At 30.9% G+C, this 22,987-nt stretch overlaps 1 protein-coding gene across 4 annotated transcripts in view; it reads right to left on the reverse strand.

The window, feature by feature from the left end:
* The window catches only part of cnc (cap-n-collar), a 156,065-nt gene that overhangs the window by 78,611 nt on the left and 54,467 nt on the right, over window positions 1-22,987 (reverse strand). The window contains exon 1 of one of the 4 annotated variants that reach the window (XM_065515771.1): window positions 12,157-12,216. The exons of the other annotated variants lie outside the window; for them this stretch is intronic. Coding sequence (XP_065371843.1) covers window positions 12,157-12,201 — 45 coding nt within the window. The 5' untranslated portion in view covers window positions 12,202-12,216. Of the gene's footprint in view, window positions 1-12,156; window positions 12,217-22,987 lie in introns of those variants that run through there. 4 annotated transcript variants of the gene reach the window in all.

A 22,987-nucleotide genomic window follows, 5' to 3' on the forward strand; every position in this document is an offset into this window, starting at 1 on the left:
AGACGGACAGACAGACAGACAGACGGACATGGCTTAATCGACTCCGCTATCTATAAGGATCCAGAATATATATACTTTATAGGGTCGGAAATGAAAAATGTAGAAATTACAAACGGAATGACAAACTTATATATACCCTTCTCACGAAGCTGAAGGGTATAAAAAAATCTTTCGAAATATTTCATATTTAAATATGTAGTATTATTATCTTAACATTCATTTTTGTGGCTCATCCCACTAATGGCTGTGATTATCTATGGTTTAATCTTTGGCACAAAAATCACACAAATTTAAACGTGTATTTTATGTTAATCCTTTTTCTTCTTGTACCTGTTTCAGAGGGGGTTTCTTACTCTGCGATCTGTATTGTTCGCTTGTCTTTTAATCTGTCCATAATCTGATATTTTGGTTACTCTTCATCCTTTAATTTTGTTTCATGTTTTAAAGAATTTGTTGTCTTGATCTTTTGTTAAGTTGTTGACTTGTCAAAGGATTAAAATGTTGATTTCATGTTTTTTTGTGGTGTTTGTTCAAAATCAAAAGAAAGAATTCAAATCAATTGTTATTATAAAATTGCAGTTTTGTCTTCGATTCTTCGGGTTTTTAGGAGGTTTTAACGTGTAGCAGCGTTAATAATGCATCATTAATGCTTTAATTTGAGATTTGGTTTTTTTTTTGGGTTGGCATGAATTGGCAGAAAATATTTTGGTGAAATTTAAAATTTTGGAAATAATAAAAAAAAACATTTAAAAATTGTACAAAAAATGTTTTATTCTTTTATAAAGTACTTGCTACATAATATGATTCATTCACAGGAAATTGTGTACTTTTTTTGTGATCTCGTTTATTTAGCAAAAATGTTTGTCAAACATTTGCTGGGAAATCTATTGAACATTTTATTAAGTAATAGCCAAAGATCAAGAAGTTTTCAACAATTAAACTGTATATGTACCCAGAACAAGTAGCATAATTAAATATTTAAACAAATATACAACAACAACAAAAAATAAACAATTGAAGGAATTACAAAAAAGGCCAAATACAAAGTAAGAAGCAAAAATTAAAAAAAAAAAATAATGAAATAGCTGACAGCTTTAGCATGACATTACAGAAAACGCGAACAACAAAATACTGTCACAATGACAGTTGGTAGAGTTTTTTTTGTTTGTCTCTTTCATTGGTAACGCTGTACACACAAATGGCTTAATTAAAATGTTTTGAAGCCCAGCCATCATCATCGTCGTACAGCAGCAGTCAACTACTTTGTAAAATAACTGAAATTTTAAATTGGGAAAAAACTGAATGAATTTGTTGTATGTTGTAGCCGTTTATATGAAAAGAAGCCAATTGAGTGCCTTTTTGTGGATTTTTTTATTAAACTGCTACTGACGATTGCGAGCTCTTACTTTTGCCCCTTTCTTTCATGACGTTTTTAAATTTTCTTATAATTTTTTTTCCTCTTCTCTCGTTTTACTCAACTGTCAAATGACATTTTCCATTGTAAAAGAAATTTTTAATGAAAATGTAAATGTAAAATTAAAAGAAACAATGGAAACAGCCTACTGTTCGGGCAAAACGACTAGTTAATACCCTTGAAAGAAATATTGTAACACAATTCTTTATGAATTTATTTCCACAAAAAACTTATTATACATAGTAGTTTAATATAACCGAAATTTATTTTGAAACATTTGTACAATATAATGTTGCCATCTTTCTGGCAACGTATGGATTCCGTGCCAAAAGAACTGCTCATCTTTTGAGGTCAAAAACGAATCAATTCAATTTCGGGTACACTGTTCTGAAGTGAATCCCGGAGTGCGTTATGCAGCGATTGTTAGGACGAGGCAAAGTCTTGACTAAAAGGTGGGTGAGGCAAAACATCAGCCAGTTCATTTTAAATGATTTTTAAAAGGTGTTTCATAATGTGGCCGAGCGTTGTCATGATGGAATACTACGTTTTTATGTTTGGCAGAATATTCTTGGCGTTTTTCAGCAAATTCTCGCTTCAAACGAATCAATTGCGTTCGGTACAAGTGCCCTGCCCAGAATTAAGCAACTCATAATAGATGAGTGAGATCGAAAAAACATTAACATACGTTTTTCCTTAAAACTTTTAACCCAAGAATTATTTGACTTTTTTTTTTATCAAGTTACCTTTGAAAAGTATGTCAGTTATTATGTATAATGTCAATTATGTTCATTTGTTGTTAATTAGATTAAAATGAGTGACGAGGAAAAAAGTGCGTACTAAAATTATTAAATATTTTCGACAAAACCCAACTTGGTCCTAGAAAAAGATGGCCAAACAATCAAAGGTCTGCCGTCAAACTGATTCCAATGTTATTAAATAGTATCGGTAGTACTTGTCCGTTGATAGAAAATATGGTTCAGGTAGTAGGAATGGTCCACATGATGTTTCTAAAGCCTATAAATAGAAAACATTTTCAAAAGAGCTCCCAACACATCCGATAGGAAAGCAGTCCGGTTAGCTCTGTACTCGGACTATTTGGTACGAAAAGTTAAAGCTGAAAAAGTTCCTGATAGGAACTCTGCTTCAAATTTTATGAAAAAAAATAGACCTGCTGCATAATGGATGACAAAACGTATGTTCTGGAAAATGTTTCGCAGCATCCGGGTCAATATTTTTATGTTGCTGATGCTCGAGGGAATGTTGTAGAAAAGTTTAGGACCCGAAAGTTAAAAAAGTTCCCAAAAAGTTCTTAAGCAATTTGCAGTTGAGGCAAAAGAAGTCAAACAAAGGGCTCTATAAATACCGAAATTCACATCAAGGAATGTTTGAAAAAAAGGATGCTTCCATAAGAATTCTTAATGTGTCCACTTATTTTTGGAATGATTTGGCATTCTGTGACTATGGTAAACAAGATCTTGAGTGGTACAAGAACAATAATGTGGTATTTGTAACAAGAGAGGCAAATCCTCCAAACTGTGGAGAGATATTGGGCTCTTGTTAAAAGAGAATTGAAGAGCACAAAAGATATGTCCAAAAGTGTGGTATATTTAAGTTTTATATATAAGAAATTCATTTCACCAAATTTTATTATGATCGGTCCATAATTAGTCATAGCTCCCATATAAGACCCGCTTCCGAAAATCACCTTAACGTTCATAAATCTCCCAAAAATGTTGGTATACACATACAATTCAACATAAATAACTTTCATATAGACATAAATCACTCGACCTAATTTCATGCTGATCGGTTCATAATTGCTCATAGCTCCCATATAAGGCCCACTTCCGAAAATCACTCACAAAAACAAATTATTGAAATTTCAAAAGAAAAACATTTTTGCTTATTTACTTAGTTTAGCATTGTGTTATTATTATAATCCAATTAAGTAAAAAACTGAATTCTCTAACAAAGATTTCTCATACTTTCTTTTCCGCAACAAATAGCCAATCCAAACTTAGATGTCAGAACACTTTCGGGTAGGATATAGAAAACTTCAAGAAATACACATTCTATTGTGACGGCTTCCTTTATGTTTCTAATTCAAAAAAAAAAATCTACTTAGAATATTAAATCCTCTATAGGACATAAAGTATTGTATATATTGATTTAAAACAAGTACTTGGCATAAACACGCACGTACTTACAGCAACTACCAACACACCATTCCATGCCATTCCGTCCCATCCGATTCTTATAAAACTGTTTTTTTTTATTTTTTGTGTAAAGAAAATCATGTATTTACAAGAAAACAGAAGTAGCTGTAGATGTAGAGGTAAAAAAAAGCAGGCGGCTTTTAAAAGTATGTAAAATAAGGAAAAATCGAACAACAGCAGCAAAAAGAAAATCGAATGAAGGAAAAAAACAACGAATATTACACAAAAAATCAAGTAATCAATCATTTGCAATGGAACCACGCCTATGCTACCCGGTGATTAGTCAGCAGAAAATAAAATATGGCTAAATATTGTGTGTTGCTTGTTGTAGTTGTGGCATGAAGTGGCGGCACGGCGGCATCATTGGTGTTATCCCCCACTGTTATTTAAGCTGCTGCTGCTGTGCTGCATTGCTGATGCGAACGATAGATGGATGGAGGGTAACTTAGATACAATCGCTCGCTTATCCTCCATAAGATAGACAAGGAGGCCATTTAAACTCACACAAAACCACACAGCAGCCTCATTTTTTAGAAAAACACATTAAAAGCACCCTATTTTTTTTTGGAACAAATTGAGATCATGGTCTCTTGGTCTCATTTCATTTAATGTCATGCGCATCGCTTGTTTTATTTTGTTTAAGGGTTGATTTTCTTATATACTCTGGTTATATACATTTACAAATCCATACACTTTAAATGTATTTGTGTTTTGTGTTAAAAGTGTATGTGCAACACCATAATTTTCTTGGAATATGGGACCCATATTGTTGAAATTTAATTTAAATTTCATTAATTTATCTTTCGTCTTGGTCTAGTGAACCAATAACTTGAAGTTTAATTAAATTTTATTTTTATATCGCTTCACGTTAACGCCAACAAAATTTATTTATTTAAGTATTTTTGAAATAAATTGTCAGTGTCTGATAAATGGTTCGAATGTTGGAAATGCATTAATAATTTTGTAAAAATAAACTAAATAAATGTTATTAAAAGTCAATACTAAAATATGGAATATCCCTGAATCTGATGGATTTATTATTCAAAATTGTACGACAGACAATTCATATCAAGCTATTGGTTTATTGTTGTTGTAACAGAGAGCTAAATAAATAGAACTGTCGTTCAGTAGACTATCTTTGGCTATCCAATCCAATCTTTCTTTTATTTTAAACTAGTTGACCGCCCCGGCTTCGCCCGGTAGCATTTACTAATGTTAGTTCTTCTAGTTTCTCCAATCCACATACACCTGCCTGTTCTTATTTATTAGCAAATAAAATATCAAAATTTGTACTGCATACTTTAGGGAGCTTTTTATTACAGTTGACTGGACTCCAAAAAAAAATTTCCATGTTTTACCCGGAATTTTTTCTTTTTTTTTCTTTACAAACCATCTCCTGAAAATTTCGAATCGAATCAGCCAAATCGCTACAGCGGTTCTCACGTGATGTCATTACATACATGGACCATTTCATTTTTATATATATAGATAAAAAGACCAAAAGACCAAGAATGGCGGGTGTCTCTAGAGGACATAGCGATACATTCATCGTTTACCATAGTATGGTTTTCTGGACATGAGGACATATAATATAAAATAACAGAGATGATGACCATCATAAATTCGAATGAATTCAGACTTGATATTGGTACTACCTCCTCTCTGATTTCAAGCAAATTTCATTTAATTGCCAAAGAAAGATGGAAGAGCGATGAAGACCAGACAAATCTGATCCAATATGTTTATGCAAAGGACAGATTTGCGATAAATCTGCAACCTAATAACAGTCATTACTGGATACTAGCCATTTGGTGTACATGCTCAAAGGCCATACAAAGACTTTTGTAGAAACTTTTGACCAACAACTACTTATTGACAAAAGCTGTCTATCCCAAGTTGATTTAGGGAATGATCCACAACTGCATTAGAACAACAGCATGGCTGATTTTACAGGCATCCAGAAACATAGGTGCAATGGATATAAGGTATAACAACGAGATATACGCTTGGACCCAAGTGTGCTAACCTACTACTTTACAACAACTGCAACAATAAAAGATTTTACTTTTAATTCTCTCTCTTACTTCAGACACACACCTTTTATGTCTACAATTTTGCCGATTTTATTGTTTTGCAAACTGGATACGACTTTATCCTTTTTGGTGGAATATTCTCATCTCTAAGGATTATAAACGGCGTTTAAATTTAAATAAAAGAGAGAAAAACGTTTTCAATATCTATTCAATTGGCTTTATTATTTAGATAATTTTATAGCGCGTACATGGCGTTACCTGGAGGTCCAATTTTCACACACCCTTCGCAGTAGATCAGGCTGTATTTTGGCAATAAGGCGTCGAATATTCGCATCCAAGTGCTTGATCGATTCTGGTTTATCTGCATAGACCTATGATTTTACAAATCCCCAGAGAAAAAAAAATCTAATGGAGTCAAATCACATGAACCAGGTGGCTAGTTAACAGGTCCATTTCTTAAAGTTATTCATTCAACCAAATGTTTCTCTAAGTTAATAGATTGCATCAGTTGAAACCACATGTCTGTAATACTAATGCCTTCCAATTGTAAGCATGTCTCTATATCGCTCACCGTTGACTGTATCGTTCTGATCATCGTTATTTGTGAAGACATATGGACATTTATGGGACCATAAATAGTGAGCTTTTCTGGATGTAATGGTGTTTATAGTTTGAGTATTTCAAAGGATTTCATCAATATTTCAGGCGGAGATTTACGTCATGCTATGAAGGATATTATTACGAAATTGTACTTGAATTCAAATATAACGATTTTAACGGCTGATTTAAAGTTGCATAATGCTTTCAAATAGCAGTGCCCAAACTTTAACATATCTGTGGGCATTATTAACATTGAATAAAAGCTTTCAGTTGACCATTGATCGTAAGTATGGCAACGCTGTTTGCTGCGACCGTATATTCGAATTCGAATATTCAGTTAAAGAACATTGTAGAAAGTACACCATAGAAAGCTCTAGACAGTTAAAGAGCAATCTAGAGAGCAGATGTCAGTGTTATAAATATTGGCAGAGGTTGTAGTCGTTAGTGAGTTTATCAGAGACACTTTTCGAATAAACATCAACTGAGTGCTGTATTTTTCAAGTGAATTCGTGTACATTATAAAGTGTGTCTGTATTTCTGCGAATTTATAAACGTGTATAAAAAAAACATTGTGTAACTATTTAATTCTGTTGTTGTACATTTTAAATAAATAAAGAGTTGTTACAATTTTTAAAGTACTAAACGGCTTTTATAAACTTAAATAAACCAACGTTTTGAAAACGTTAAAACGTAACAATATTAAGGAATACTAAGATATTTGTTATGTCAGGATAGCCAGGCTGCTCTTAGAGCCTTATCAGCTGCTGGACATCTTTAAATGAACTCGGTGCATACAATGAACTCACAGTGTACTGGATACCTGGCAATGAACGCTCTGATTGTCTTGCCAACACGGGGGCGCCGCACGCTCTTTTATAGATCTTGGAACAGTTCTTTGGCATAACACGTGAATACACTATGGAACGTATTCGTTCTAGGTTTGAATCGGAATTTGCCCGATTTTGCGTTAATTTACTGGAACTATGACAGTCCAAACAGTTCATTATCCTATCCAGACGTAGATTCCAGTCGTTGCTTTCGCTTGAAATGGGTTATTCACCGGACACTGTGGTGTAAAGTATCATCAATTTATTTTAGGTAATGTTGAGAATGACAGTGCAGGTTTTGTGAACATTATGCCGAAACCTCTTAAATATCTTGTATGCGACTGTCCAAAGTTGTATGCGACTGGCAATGTGCAGACGTAAATGTCTTCATACGTAGAATAAATCGGTTGGGATGAAAAATCCTTCGGATCGCTTGAGGATTATCATCGCTCCAAATTTGGCAATTCTGTTATTCAATTATGAGCATCATAAAAGTCACGTAATGCCCGATGCGTTTGTCGAAATAAAATAAATTTGAACATTGCTCTGGCGTGAGTTAATTCATGATAAATTGTTCAACCAAACTAACCTCAAATCAACCGAGAACTGTGACACAAAACAGTGCTTGCAATTTAGAGTTCTCCGCCTCTAAAAGAGCACCCTTTAACAGACGGCATAATATGTATGAGTTTTGAGTTGCCATGATTATTGCTGATACTGTTTAATTGTGATTGGACCATAATTTCAATATGTCTAAAAGTAAAAGGAAACATTGTTCACATTTGAAAAGAAAATATCTTGGAACACATTTTATATTCCAAAAATTTTTTTCAATTTTAAAATTCATCAATTTAGATTAAGAAAACTACAAAGTTTTTAATAATTAATTTAATTTAGTTTAAATTTAAAGACAGAAAACTACAGTTTTTAATAATTAATTTAATATAGATTAAATTTAAAGACATATTGACGAAGCCGTTAAAACCGTTAAAATACAAAATGTTGACATAATAAACGAAAAATCGTATAATATAACATAAAAATAAACAAGTGTTTTGTTTGTAAAAAAAAAATCTTTTAAACAAAATCAAGGTGTGATCATTAATGTCTTTTATATGATGGCCATTTAATAGATTAAAACGAAAACCCAAATATCAAAGAGCTAGATTTTATCTTATATAAAAGACAAAAAAAAAAAACAAACCCAATTCTAAGCATAAAAACAAAAAATCAAAAGAAGCGCTTTTTGAAAGCAAAAGATAAATGGTTTATTGATCACATCAAATACTTACACAGATCCTTTTTACGTTTTTATATATAAAAATAAAAAAAAAACAGTTTTAACCTCAAAAAACCTGACACTGATGATGGATTTAATTTTGATTCTTGTTTGACAAATAGTTTTTGGTTTCAATTCTTTTTTTTGTTTAAGTTGTAGTAATTTATGCCGCCTTCAATAAAAACCACAACAAATACAATCTAGAGTTTTGCTCTCTGTTTTAAGAGAAAAAAATAGCCTCATCATGACAATAATGAGTTCTATTTCACAAGTGCAAGAAGATCATTTAGCAGAAAGAAGAACAAGAAGGAACAACATGAACAAATTTGTTTAGATATTATGATATACTCTTCTTCCTTGTTCTCTGTCTTTGTATTTGAACTGTTGATTTTTGTTCGTTTAAAGATCATTAATAAAATTTGTTTAAAGATCTTAAAAACAATTCATCAAACAGTGATGTTGACACCAACAACTGTTTGTTGGTTTTTGGTGTAGTTGCAAATGCCTGAAAGTCGTTTTACGCAACAGGAGTTGTTGGAAGTTGGAGATATATAGGGGGAGAAAAGGAGTTTATGATATGTGAGTATTAATCATTTGGTCAATTACAGTCAAATTGTTGGAAAATTTCACTTGATCATGTTTATGCCACCTACATGGAACTTTGTATGTGGTATTGCAACATGACTATCTGTTTTTAAATTATTCTGTTAGTTATTTAAATATTTAAAAGAAATTAAATACAACTTTAAAAGTTTAACATAGAATCAGATTCAATTCCTATAAGGACTGAAATCATTCCAACTAGATTGCACATATTAAAAATGTGGATAAACTTTAAAGAGCGTAAATATTCCCCTTCTACACCCTACATTTAGACGAATGTTTCTCATACACTTGCAATAAATTCAGCCAGCCCAAATAATTATAGTTTTCTTGTTCCTTCTTTACTCGTCACTTAACAATTTTCCTCCATATAATTGTATATTTTTGTTGAAAATTGATTAAATTATGTACAAAGTGTTGGAAACTTCCGGTACAATTCCAATAATCAAACATAAAAACGAGTGGCATCATTGGTTGGCTATTAAGTGCTACTGTTGCCGTTTTTTATTGTTGTTGTAAATGTAGTCTTGAATATGTTAATAAAAACGTTGCGTGCGAATATTAACAGAATGACGTTGCAAACATAGACTTAAAAAAAACACCCAACTATAATTTCAATTTCATTGCAAAATTGAAATTGAAGAAAAAAAAATTCAATTTAATTTTTGATTTCTACAAGATGGCAACATGTAAAGAGCAGCATAAAATAATCATAAAATGTAGTGAGTGCTGGTGTTGTGTTGGTTTCTAAGCAATTAACGGAACATTTTGTTTTGTATTTGCAATTACAGAATTAAGTAAAACTGTACGAAGGCAGAGACAGTGTGGCACAGGATAAAGAATACAAGAGTTGAATGTACTTAAAATGCATACAATTTTCTATAGAACAAAACTGTTATAGACACAATTACATAGAAGAAATTGTTATACACAGCTGTCATACGCAAAATTATCTATAGAAAAACTATTTTACACACAATTTTCTATACAACAAACTGTTATACACAAGATTTCTATAAAAAAATACTGTTATACACAAAAGTTTCTTTCGAAAATACTGTTATACACTAAACTGTTATAAACAACTGTCTATTAACTGTTATACGCAAAATTATCTACAGAAAAAACTGTTATACACACAATTTTCAATACAAGAAACTTTTGTACACAAGATTTCTATAGAAAAGTACTGTTACACACAAAAGTTTCTTTAGAAAATACTGTTATAAACAATTGTATATTAACTGTTATACGAAAAATTATCTATAGAAAAACTGTAATACACACAATTTTCTATACAAGAAATTATTATACATAAGATTTCTATAGAAAAAATACTGTTACACACAAGTTTCTTTAGAAAATACACAAAATTGTCTATACGTAAAATTGTATAGAAAAAACTGTTATACGCAAAATTATCTATAGAAAAACGCAATTTTCTATACAACAACACACAAGATTTCTATAGAAAAATACTGTGTTACACAAGAGTTTCTTTAGAAAATACTGTTATATACTAAACTGTTATATACAACTGTCTATTAACTGTTATACGCAAAATTATACGTTATACGAAAAATTATCTATAGAAAAACTGTTATACACAGAACTTCCTATACAAGAAACTATTATACAGAAGATTTCTATAGAAAAATACTGTTATACACAAAAGTTTCTTTATATAATACTGTTATACACTAAATTTTCTATACTGTTATACGCAAAATTATCTATAGAAACACTGTTATATACAAAATTGTCTACAGAAAAAACTGTTATACACAAAATTGTCTATACAAGAAACTATTGTACACAAGATTTCTTTAGAATAATACTGTTTCATTTTCTTTAGAAAATAGTGTTATACACAAAAATTTCTATAAAAAAAACTGTTATACTCAAATTTTTTTATAGAAAAAAATTGCTTAAGCCATGTCCGTCTGTCTGTCTGTGCGTCTGTTGAAATCAACTTTCCGAAGCCCCCAAATAAATTACATACACAAATAGCTGAGATATAATCATACTATGTTATTAATATAGACAATATGGATATCTAATGATAGATATTTCAAAGGCCTTTGCAATGACGTATATAAGACCACAGTAAGTTGGACCTACAATGGGTCAAAATCGGGAAAAATATTTTTTAACCCGAATTTTTTTTTCACAAAAAGTTTTTTTTTGCTAACTATTAAAAAAATAAATTAAAAAAACAAAAAAAAAAAATTTTTAAATTGAAAAAAAAAAAAATTCTAATTTAAAAAACAATTCGAAAATTTTTTTTTACTAAAAATTAATATTAATTAAAATATTTAAAAATTTTATTTTGAAGTATTATTTGGTGAAGGGTATATAAGATTCGGCACAGCCGAATATAGCTCTCTTATTTCTAAATTGTATGTGTATGCTCTGATCTAGAACCATCTGTGCTGTTTCCAGACCGCTCTTTCACGCAATTTATACTCACAGAGACAAGGGATATAGATTTTCTCAAGAAGAAGGGATTGGAAATTCATTAATCTACATTATCAGAGGGGATAGGTGAGACCACCAGTGACATGGAACTCCTCCACTGCTTATGCTATTCGCCTTTTTTGCAGAGCGAATTTTAACTACTCTAGCAGTTGCCACCGGAAATTGGCTCAATACATTACTAAAGTTTTAATAACCTTTTCAAAAAGAAAATTAACATTGCCGGCGCTAATCCCCATTTAACTTGCATGTTGAAGCATCTCATTTCGTTTCACTTTTCCTAAAGTTTCAATTAATTTATTTTTTACAAACTATTTCATCATTCAGAAAATATTATTTTTCCAAATTGTATCACTTCATATTTAACACACTGTCAATAATACTCAACACACTCTAATATATTTGTAACTTTACAATAATGGCGGTAAGATGATGACCTGCCTGGCTACTGAATTGCGCACAAATTATAGAAATTAATTATTTAAAATAATAATAATAATAAAAAAAAACAAACAAAATTCTTATAATTACAAGTCATGTTAAAACATGAAGAGGCGTTTTATATAAATATACCTACATACATACATTTTTCCAATAATGTATAAATATTTTGTTTAAGGAATTCGAAGTTAATTACATAAATATGTATGTATGTATTTATTTAAAATTTATTTAAAGTTTTGTAAAATTTTTAATATTTCAACATTACCGAAAGATGTCGATGCATGTGCTTGTAATCGTCAGCGATAAACATTTTTAATTAAGTTTCTTTACACCTTGATAAATTATACAAAAATGCCCAAAAATTCACAAAAAATTTATTGTTTAATCGAAAATATTAGAAGAAAAATCTCTTTAGAGCAATAGATTACACGTTTTGTTATAGACTGATTTGAGTTTTAAAATAAAAACAAAACAAATAATTAAATCCATATAAAATGTGTTTTTTTGCATACTATCAGTTGTAAAACAAAAACAAATTTGAAGTGATAAGAAAGAATAAATAAAAGAAAACACAATCTAAACACATAATATTCCCAAAATTTAACTGCTACCCTCTAACGTTAAATTTGAATATTATTTCCTGTATTTCAACAAGGTTCAAGTATTGGCTAAACAAAACTGTAAACTTTAGCAACAAATGTTTATCAATGTTAGTTCCGCCTTAAACCAATCAACATGTTTATGTTTGCTTTAGTCGCTCTCTTTCTCATTTTTTGTTGGCAACATGTTTACACACAAAAGCTTTTAAGTTATTATTTTTAGTATTCACCTCTCTTCTATTATTTCTTTTACTACATTTATTGTTGCATGTGTCAAAACGATGTAAAAGAAAAACGTCAAGTATTAATTTTAATGATTTTGCAAAAAAAATGCCGGTAAATCAGATGTTTTTGTAATATGGTGAGTTTATTGTGAAATGTTTAATGGTGGAATAGAGATAGATTATCTATCTTCATATTTGTTTACATTTTCTGTACGTGGCCTTTGTATTTTTTTTTTATTTGTTTTACAAAAAACTTGATGCTCAACTATAGATTATTTATAGCAGTTTTATTTATTTGTTATTAAGTCATATTATAATGACAATGCAAAAAACGTCATTTATTTTAAATGGCTTTTTATATTTAGGAACAACAACAAAGTATATAAACAAATTCTTAATGATCTGTAAAGCTGTGCATTCTTTGAAATAAGCATGTTTGGTTACAGTTATATACATTTTCGATAGAAAAACTGCAAATTACATAGAAAAAAAACTATAGAAATGACGTTTATACAGAAAATATTCGATAATTTTTCAATATTTCATAGGTATAAAATGGAGGCAGGCAATGTTTATCAAATAAACTGTTATACACAAAATATTCGATAGAAAAAAATACAATTTATCATAAAAAATACAGTTATAGGTATTTTATTTTTCTATAGAAAATACATTAGCTTGTTCTGTAATCCAATCAGAAAATTGACAGGATTATCACATTCACAATCAAATGTATTGAGCCTCATTCCAGCGAGTATTGGAATTTACATTAGGTAAGTTAAATAGGTACACGGATTAAATTTTCTGGAATGGATTTCCAGAAATATTGAATAAACTCCTATTTAAATAGTCAGTTATATTGAAAAGTGTTACTTGCTTTTTTCATACAATTTTTCAAATGTTATGTGATAAATTTATTGTTGGAACTGCTATTCAAACAATTCCTTTCAATAGGTACCAGTTAATAGGTGTTTCTTTGAACAGGTTTAAAAATCGGTTTTTAAGAAGTCGTTTTTTTGCAAACACAATTAAATTGCAATAAAATGATGACCGATTTCTAGAATCAAGATTGTCTATCGATTCGAAACGGTTAAAAGATAACGGTAATGCTAATTTCGATTATTTCGGTAACGGTACTTTACCGGTAACGGTATTTTGGCTTATTTCGGTAAATGAATTCATGAAACCAAACATTTTTAATGTTATATTGGGTGTATGACTTAAAAATGCGGCATTTATATGTCATATCTGTCTTTTACTCTTAGTTATTGAACATTATATTGTAAAGAACAAAGTTTTCGAAAATTTCGAATTTTCTGCCAACAATGCGTCATATGTGGGAAGTTTGCTTTACTTCTTTAATTTGAAAAAAAAAATACTGAAAGTGTTCCATCGGTTTCAACGTGCGAGAGATGGTTTGTTCGGTTCAGAAGGGGTGATTTTGTCACGGAAGGCAAAGAGCGCACAGGCCAAATAAAACAGTTTGAAGACCAAAAATTGGAGGCATTACTCCATGAAGATTGTTGTCAAACTCAACAAGAGCTTTCAATATCATTGGGAACTACTCAAACAGCAATTTCCAAACGTTTGCGAGTAGGGAAATAGCTTAGCATATGAATTGAAGCCGAGAGACCTTGAAATACGATTTTTCATGTCCGAAATGATGCTTGAACGCAATAAAAGAAAATCATTTTTGCCCAGAATCATTACATGCGATTAAAAATGTATCCATTACGACAACGTATGGGAAGCCCAGACAACCAGGCGAATTAGAATTAGATGGAAGTGGTTGGGAAGATTTGCCTCACCCGCTTTATAGTTCAGACCGTGCCCCGTTCGACTACTATTTGTTTCGATCGATGCAGAACGCTCTCTCTGGGATACGCTTCACTTTGGAACAGAGTAACCGATATTGGCCTCAAAAGATGACCAGTTGTTTTTTTTAGCTCGGAATCTATATGTTGCCAGAAAGATGGGAAAAAAGTCAAGCTAACTATGGCCAATACTTTGAATAAATTTATATTGTACAAATGTTTCAAATTAAAAGCTAAAAGTTTGAAAAAATTCCGTATTTTTAAGTCATATACCAAATAATTTATAATTATTTATAAAATATCGGAAAGGACATGTGGCAGAGCAGTGAACGGCTAAGCGGCGCCGCTAAGAAATAAAACTTGTTCGCTGTGGCTATCAATGCGAGGCCTATAACGGTAATGATATTTTAACGATAATTGAAGTTATTTCGTTAACGATAGCGGTAATTGAGGTGATAGTGTTGTTTTGGGGTAACGGTAGCTAATCGAATTTTGAATTTAAAAATTTTAGGACCCCTTTCACACTAGGCAATTTAGTTGCGCAAGTCTCTTGTGTTTGTAGATGCCAGAGGTAATGTCGGGTTAATGAGAAACAAATTTTAAATGCGGTTTTGTTGTTGGGCAAGAGACTTGCGCAACTAAATTGCCTAGTGTGAAAGGGGTCTAAGTTTTGAGTCAATTCAATGCTTAAAATATGATTAATTTCTTTCCAATAAAAAGATAGAGAAAAGAAGTATTTCCTTTTGATGTCTGCAAATGAAACTCATTTTCTTTATCGCCATCATATGACTCTAAACATGTTGATAGTGGCCATAAAGATTGAATCATTTGGCAATTTAACAATAGGATTTTGTATTACAAAGCAATTAGAAATTTGTTTAATAAATCAGTTTAAATGAGGTGGATTAATTGAAATTGATTTGTGGACAAAAATTAAAAATTTTAGATATTTGAGAATTTTAAATCTATTTACTAGAGGAGAATTTGTGTAAAAATAGGACTTCTTCAATTATGACAAAAAAAATTAAAAAATATCAATGAATTTTAAACACATATTCAGCCCAATTTCCCTTTTCCCATTTTTCCTATTCAAATTCAATGGGAAAAAACTCCCGGGAAATTTTTTATTCATAATTGGGCTGATTGTATATTTAAATAATTTTAATCAAATTTAGTGACCAATATTACCAAGTCACAACTGATATTGGGTTAGTGCAGGGCACACTAAGAAAGGTGACTGCATCACTACAACAATACAAAAACAACAGGCACTTTGTTTTTGTTAAAAAGTAGGTGAACTGTCAAAGTTGCCTGTTGTTGTTTTTGCTTTTGGGTTTGTTGTATTGACAATTGACAATGACAATTCAAACTGAATAAAAAAATAATCAACTGTTTCATCGTAGTCACCTTTCTAAGTGTGCCCTGGGTTAGTGTTTTCAACTGCCACAGTGTGCCCTAAATGGTGGCAATCTCTTATGGGGTTTTATTTTCGGGCATAAATGTGTGTTCTTTTCTAAAAAAAATTTAGTTTTGTAAGCGTATACCTTGTTCTTTTCAAATAATGTTGCTCTAAAAACCCGAAAATATGCCCGTAATTTTATTAAAGGGTTATAAAAGGTAGCATTGTTTCGGCAGCAGCTGGTTTTGTTATTGTTTCATTTAAAATGCACTACAAAATAAGCGTTTAAATTGACTTCACTCTAGATTACTTAGAGACACTTAAGTGACAATTGACTTCATGAAATGTCTGTATACTTAACCCTCTAATGCTTAAGCATACCTCAAGGCACTCATGATTCATTTCAAAGCTTTTTAAAATAATTTAAGTGGGTTTTTTAGCAACTGTTAACCCTCTAACCGGCAAGTCTGCCTTTAGGCGGGTATGTTAAATGTATGTAATGCTGCTTTATTTGGTTATTTTTCCAGTTATAACGGTAAATATGTGTAAAGAGACAAACAATTTACTTATTATCATAAACAAGAACGTTCACTTGCCTTTTGTTTGTTTTTATTTCAACGTATTTTTTCAAACAATAACCTGGTATATTTTTTTACCTCGAAATAAAATTGGCCGGTTAGAGGGTTAAATGAGTTTTTGAAATGCAAAATCAGTTATATTTGCATTTATTGGCATTTTTGCGATGAGTGCATTGGGTATGCTTGGGCATTAGAGGGTTAAGCAAAAATAAAATAAACAATATGAGAATTATATTAACACAATTTGTATAAAACTAGTTTGTACAAATTATTCACAAAAATGTGCAGTACACAATAAACGTTTAAAGTGACTACGCCCTAGATTACTTAGAGTCACTTAAGTAACAATTATCTTCCCAGTAGATTACCTGGGATGTATAAAGTAACCAATTAACTTCTCTCAGCACTACAAAGAGCACATATGTATGTGTCAAATGGTTCGAAATATATAAATTGGAGTCAGCCAAGTGACCAGACATTAGTGACAATTACTGTCTGCAAGGGATACATTGACTGCATGCTTAGCTGCTAGGATGTTGTCAACATTTTGTGTCAGAAAATAAAACGCCATTAGGAAGTAACAATTCCCTTTCATTTAAAGAGTTAAGACTAGAACCGGCTTTATTCTCAATGTCTTAATGTTATACTGAATTTTTATTATTTTTTTGTTTGTTTTTTTGATAAGAAGTCATTGAGAAACTGGGGTTTAGTTTTTAAAAAAAAACATATTATTCTTCAATTCTATGTCAATTCGATCAGTGACTCCAATTTAAAACTTAAAATAAACCCATACATATACAAACATTTTGGTGTATTCTTATGACAAAATTTATACGTTTAAACAATTAAAAAAAAGCTTTCTTAAGCATAATTTATTGTTATATTTTGTGTTGTTAACAAATATGGCTTTCTCTGTAAACAAAAAATAAAAATACAGCCAGCCACTAATTGCTGTTCTACTTTGTTATGAATTTTCGTAAAAATTTTGTTTGCTAAAATTCGGTTTGAAAAAAAGCAAACAAACAGACAGTTAGTCAGTCAGTCAGTCACACAAGGTTGTCAAATAAAAGTCACAGATTTTTGTTTGTATATGTTTGTTAATAGTCAGCCGGTATGTTTAAAAAAAAAGTTTCTCAGTATTTTAAACCAATTAAATACATAGTTTCATATACATACATTAAATGACCTTATGTTTAGGCTTTTTTTATATATATTTACGAGTATATAATAGTTATTACATGTAAAACTCTATTTCATACAAACTCCAATTTTTTTTGTTTTTCAACAAAGTGCGAATGTTATTTTGTGTTTTAATAGTCTTAATGTGCGTGTTTCAAAGTACAATTTTCTCTAACACAGGTTTTGCGTTTTTTTTTTTTTTTGTGGAAACAAAGCCTTATAGTGGCAAATTACAATTGTAGCGTTAAGCAACATATCAGCAAAATAGCCAAATAAAATCAATTATGAATAAATCTAATCGTGGACAAATGATAGGAAATATCCAGCCTTTGATGTATTTTATACAGATCCAACGAAAATAATAATAAACGTAAAGACATTAAATAAGACATTTTTATAAGAAAATAAAAAACAACATAAGGAGTGAGTCTAGAAAAATTAATTAACACGTTTTTATTTAACCGTTCTGAACAAAATATCTTCTAAATTTAAAGACTCTCGAGCACATCTGACAACAAAAAACCTGATAATTATTTAGATAAATGTTCTGAAACTTTCAAGTTGAGTGAGTGACAAAAAACAATTTGTTTAAATAAAAACACGTCAATATTATACAAAAAACAAGTAAGAGAGCTATATTCGGCTGTGCCGAATCTTATATACCCTTCACCATATTATACTTCAAAATAAAAATTTTAAATATATTTAGGTAAACAAAATTTATTTTTTTTTCATTCTTTGGAAATTTTTTTTTTTGTTTTTTTTAAATTAAATTTTTTTTTTAATATTTAGCGAAAAAAAAATTTGTTGAAAAAAATCTGAAAACAAAAAACCTGAATTTTTTGAAAAAAAAAAATTTTTTTGATTTGTTTTTTTAATATTTAGCGAAAAAAAATCGGGTTAAAAAATATTTTTCCGATTTTGACCCATTTTAGGTCCAACTTACTATGGTCTTATATATTAATTACAGTGGTAGACAAAACAATGGAAACTTTTCCAAATATTTCGTCAGTGGCCAAAAATCTGAAATAATTTTTTAAAAAAATTTAACATTTTTGTAGTATTTTATTTGTATACTTTTATTAACTTAATTTAACAAAAAACAAAGGACATAATTAATTAAATTCTAAAAATGAGAAAACAAAATTAAAAGATTTCTTTATTACGGCATTAACAAAACAATGGAAACTTAGGTATAATTTTAACAAATATGGTCTAAACTTTGCAATAACTCAATATTTTGTTGGGTATCCCTTATTTTTTATAACTGCTACACATCGACGATGCATTGAACCAATTAAAGAGTCAATGGTCACCTTTGAAATATTTTGCCATTCCCTTATAACCGCCTCCGATAAATCTCCCTTCCTGGTGTAATTTTGGGTCCTTATTTTACGATCTACAATTTCCCATAGATTTTCTATGGGATTGAGATCTGGCGATTGAGCTGGCCACTTCAAAACACGTACCTCGTTGGATTGTAACCACTCGGTTACAACCCTAGAGGTGTGTTTCGGGTCGTTGTCGTGTTGGAATTTCCAAACAGGGGCATATTTTCCTCAGCGTATGGATACATAACATCGTTTAATATGGTTCTGTATCCTATACCTGTCATGGTATCTTTTATAATATGAATTGGGCCCATACCTTGCCCTGAAAAACATCCCCATACCATAATATTGCCACCGCCAAACTTTACAGTCTTATTTGTGTACTTTGGATATAATCTTTTTCCCTTTGGTCGTCTTTTAAATTGTATTTGGATTCGTCGGAAAAGAGGACAGTATTCCATTTCTGTATCGACCAGTTTAAATGATCCCTGGCAAATTGTAGACGAGCAGAACGGTTCTTTTTAGAACAGGACGATAGCAACCAAGACCAGCCTCATTTGCCCTGAGACTAACTGTTCGGGTAATTATTTCTAATTTTACGCTATTAACAACCTCTCGAGGAGTTATTTTTGGGAATTTCTTGAACTCTCTCGCTATTAAATTATCTTATCTAGGAGTAGTCTTACGAGGTCTTCCACCTAAATGTTGAGTTTTTACAGAACCGGTCTCACGATATTTCTTTATAATTTTTGAAACTGCTGATTTATTTATTGAATAATTGTCACAGATACTTTTTTGTTTTAAACCAGCTTTAAAATCGTTAATTATTTTATTTTTTAAGTCTTCACAAATCTTAACTTTAGCCATTTTCGTTAACTTTGAAAAAAAGCAATTATGCGAAAAACTTAGAAAAAGAAATTGTGAAAAATTACCAGAATTTAAAAATAAAATAACTGTAAACAGGATGCTCTTTACATCGTTCTTTTAAATATTACTTTCGTTTTACACTTCTTTCTTGCAGAAGTTTAAAAGTTTCCATTGTTTTGTCAGTAGCGAAATAGTGAATATTTTTAATTTTGTTCCCTTTTTTCAGCATATAATTAATTATGTTGTTTGTTTTTCAGTTAATTTATATAAATAATACTATACAAGTAAAATGCTAAAAAAAAATTTATTTTAAACAAATATTTTAAATTTTGGGCTACATATGGAATATTTGGAAAAGTTTCCATTGTTTTGTCAACCACTGTATATCTTATATCTCAGCCATTTATGGGCCGATTTTGTCGATGTTAAATAGCAACCGAGACGGAACAATTCCCGATATATTGATGTATCAATCATGTTTATAAGTTATTTGGGGGCTTCGGAAAGTTGATTTCAGCATACAGACGGATAGACGGACATGGCTATATCGACATCGCTATCTATAACGATCCAGAATATATACTATACTTTTGTGCGGTCCCTTGCCACTCATGGTGAAGGGTATAAAAAAATTATATGGGCTTCAAAAAATTTGGAGATTGAAAGTGTGGTATTTTAATAAGGATTATTTCAAACTTTAAAATATCTGTCGGAATATCTAACAAATCATGTCTCAGAAAATATAAATATAAAATATGTTTGCCTGTAGTCAATCGCTTGTCGCTGCTATTGTGCCTCAACCTACAACTTCAGATCTCTTCTCTCACGTCGAAGAAATATGACAAATGTTTTGCAAAATTGGAATTTAACACACACAAAAATCAACAAAATTAAATGAATCATTGAACTTTTTTGCCATTCGTACTCTTTATGTTTCAAGATAAAGGTAGCTTGAATAAAAACGTTCTCTCTATCTCTCTTTTACTAAAAAAAAATATATACATATAATAAAATCAAAAATTAAAGAGCATGCTAATGCTTAGCACTTGATTTTTCATTGTTTTGTTAATTATACAGAAATATTAAATATTTCTTTATTTGTTGCTTATCTGTAACTGCTTTAAGACATATGTATGTATTTAAGTTTTGAACACTCAGGCGATTTATTTAAAATATTTTGCTTATTTAACGCTACTACCTCCACCACTTAGGCCTTTTTTCTTTGTTTAGATTTTGTTTTTGCTTTGTATTTTTAATTAGAAAGTCTTATTAAACAATAGAGTATTTATGATTTGTTGTCAATTAAATTCAAAAATATAATTATTATTATTAAACTGCCTACATAAGCCATCATACATCATAATGTAAATAGAAACTTGAGATTGTTTGGTATTAAAAATAATAGGGCAACTCACATTTAGTATTGTATTGAGGTATCGCAGGGTGTTTAAATATTCATCAAAGTGTTAAAAAATATATAAAAAATTATTAAAAATAGAATATAAAAAAAAAATAATAAGAATGCACCATCAAAATCGAAATATTGGTCGTAGAACCAAAAAGTACAGGATTTTACAACAAGAGGTGTTATTTTGGTATTCAAAGATAATCGGATGTTTATTTCATAATAAAGGTTAATAATGAAAAACAACATCAGCCAAATGGCCACTACGACCACGCTTACAGGACCTTTTCATGAAATTTTCAGTAACCAAATCGCAAAGTGGCTGCCCTATGTCTTCGATAGCCTCACGAATTCTATCTTTTAGGCCTTGAATCGACGCTGGGCTGTTGGCGTAGACCTTATCTTTCACGTGGCCCCAAAGGAAGAAGTCGCAAGGTGTTAAATCACAGGATCTTTTCCCGTAAAAGAGCAATGGTTTCGTTGCTTGTGTGGCACGTAGCGCCGTCTTGTTGAAAGTAAACGTCCAGATCAATATCATCCAACTCCGACCAAAAGAACGACGAGGAATGGACAAACCTTCAACACTTTTTTGTAGTGAATTTTAATAATTTCAATGCATTGTAGAAGCGTGTATCGTTCCATTTTTAGTAATGGCGTAGTTTCTACTTGTCAAATGTCAAAGAATAAAAGCTTCAAAAGTGACAGCTACCGAAATACCTGGTAATTCAAAGTAACACCGCTTGTTGGAAAACCCCTCATATATATCGAGGGTTCTCATAAGATTCAAAGACAATCTAAATATGTATGTCAGTGTTGAAAACACGATAGGGCGCAATTGGAAGGAGCTAGCTGGCTGAAATTTTCCAAAAATACACTTAGTTGGTTTGTTTGGTATTGAAAATTAGCAATCGGTCTTTGATATCACCCAGCTCTTATACGAATGTCCTCATGGAATACTGCAGTCATAAATATGTTGATTATGCGGCAATCCAGATGAAATGTATACTATAAAGCAGCGAAATGCAAACTCACACCACTACAGTTTTTAGATATTGTAATTGTATGAGTTGAGAATTATTCTCTGGCAAAAAACAAAAACAAATAGCTGAAATAATGAAATAAACAAGCGTAAAAGCGTAACACAACCTGCTTCTATCAATGCTCATGCGAGACTGACTGTTTTTATACAATGTGTGTGCTTGCGTACATGTGAAAATAAAAACAAGAGAGCTCATTTGAGAGCTCATTGCATTTCGCTGCTATAAAGTATGGCGAAAATTGGTCAAAATTTTCCCCTAGTCCCCATACAAGGCCCTCCTCATAAAATGACTTAAACATGCACAATTGTCTTGTGTGTATCTCCCCACAAAATAAGATTTGTCTAGGTCATCAAAATAGAAATAGTTACTCGTGGCTAATTCCGGAGAATAGGACGGATTTAGCTCCGAAACTGCACCCTTTTGTGCTTCCGATTGTGAGCAAACGCGGCAGCCATCATGCGGAAAGCTTTGTCATACCCAAGTGATCATTCAAAATTAAAACCAATGATCTATGTTAGATACATATGGCTTTCAAAATATCTCGCTCATTCAATACCATATCGAATCGAATACACGAAATTCTGTAAACCACTTTTATCTACCATTGAAATTGAGGGTGCAGAGTTCCCATAGTATTTATTAAGCTAAGCCTTGGTTTGG

This window comes from Calliphora vicina, chromosome 1 (genome assembly GCF_958450345.1).
Source record: "Calliphora vicina chromosome 1, idCalVici1.1, whole genome shotgun sequence".
NCBI classification, from domain to species: domain Eukaryota; kingdom Metazoa; phylum Arthropoda; class Insecta; order Diptera; family Calliphoridae; genus Calliphora; species Calliphora vicina.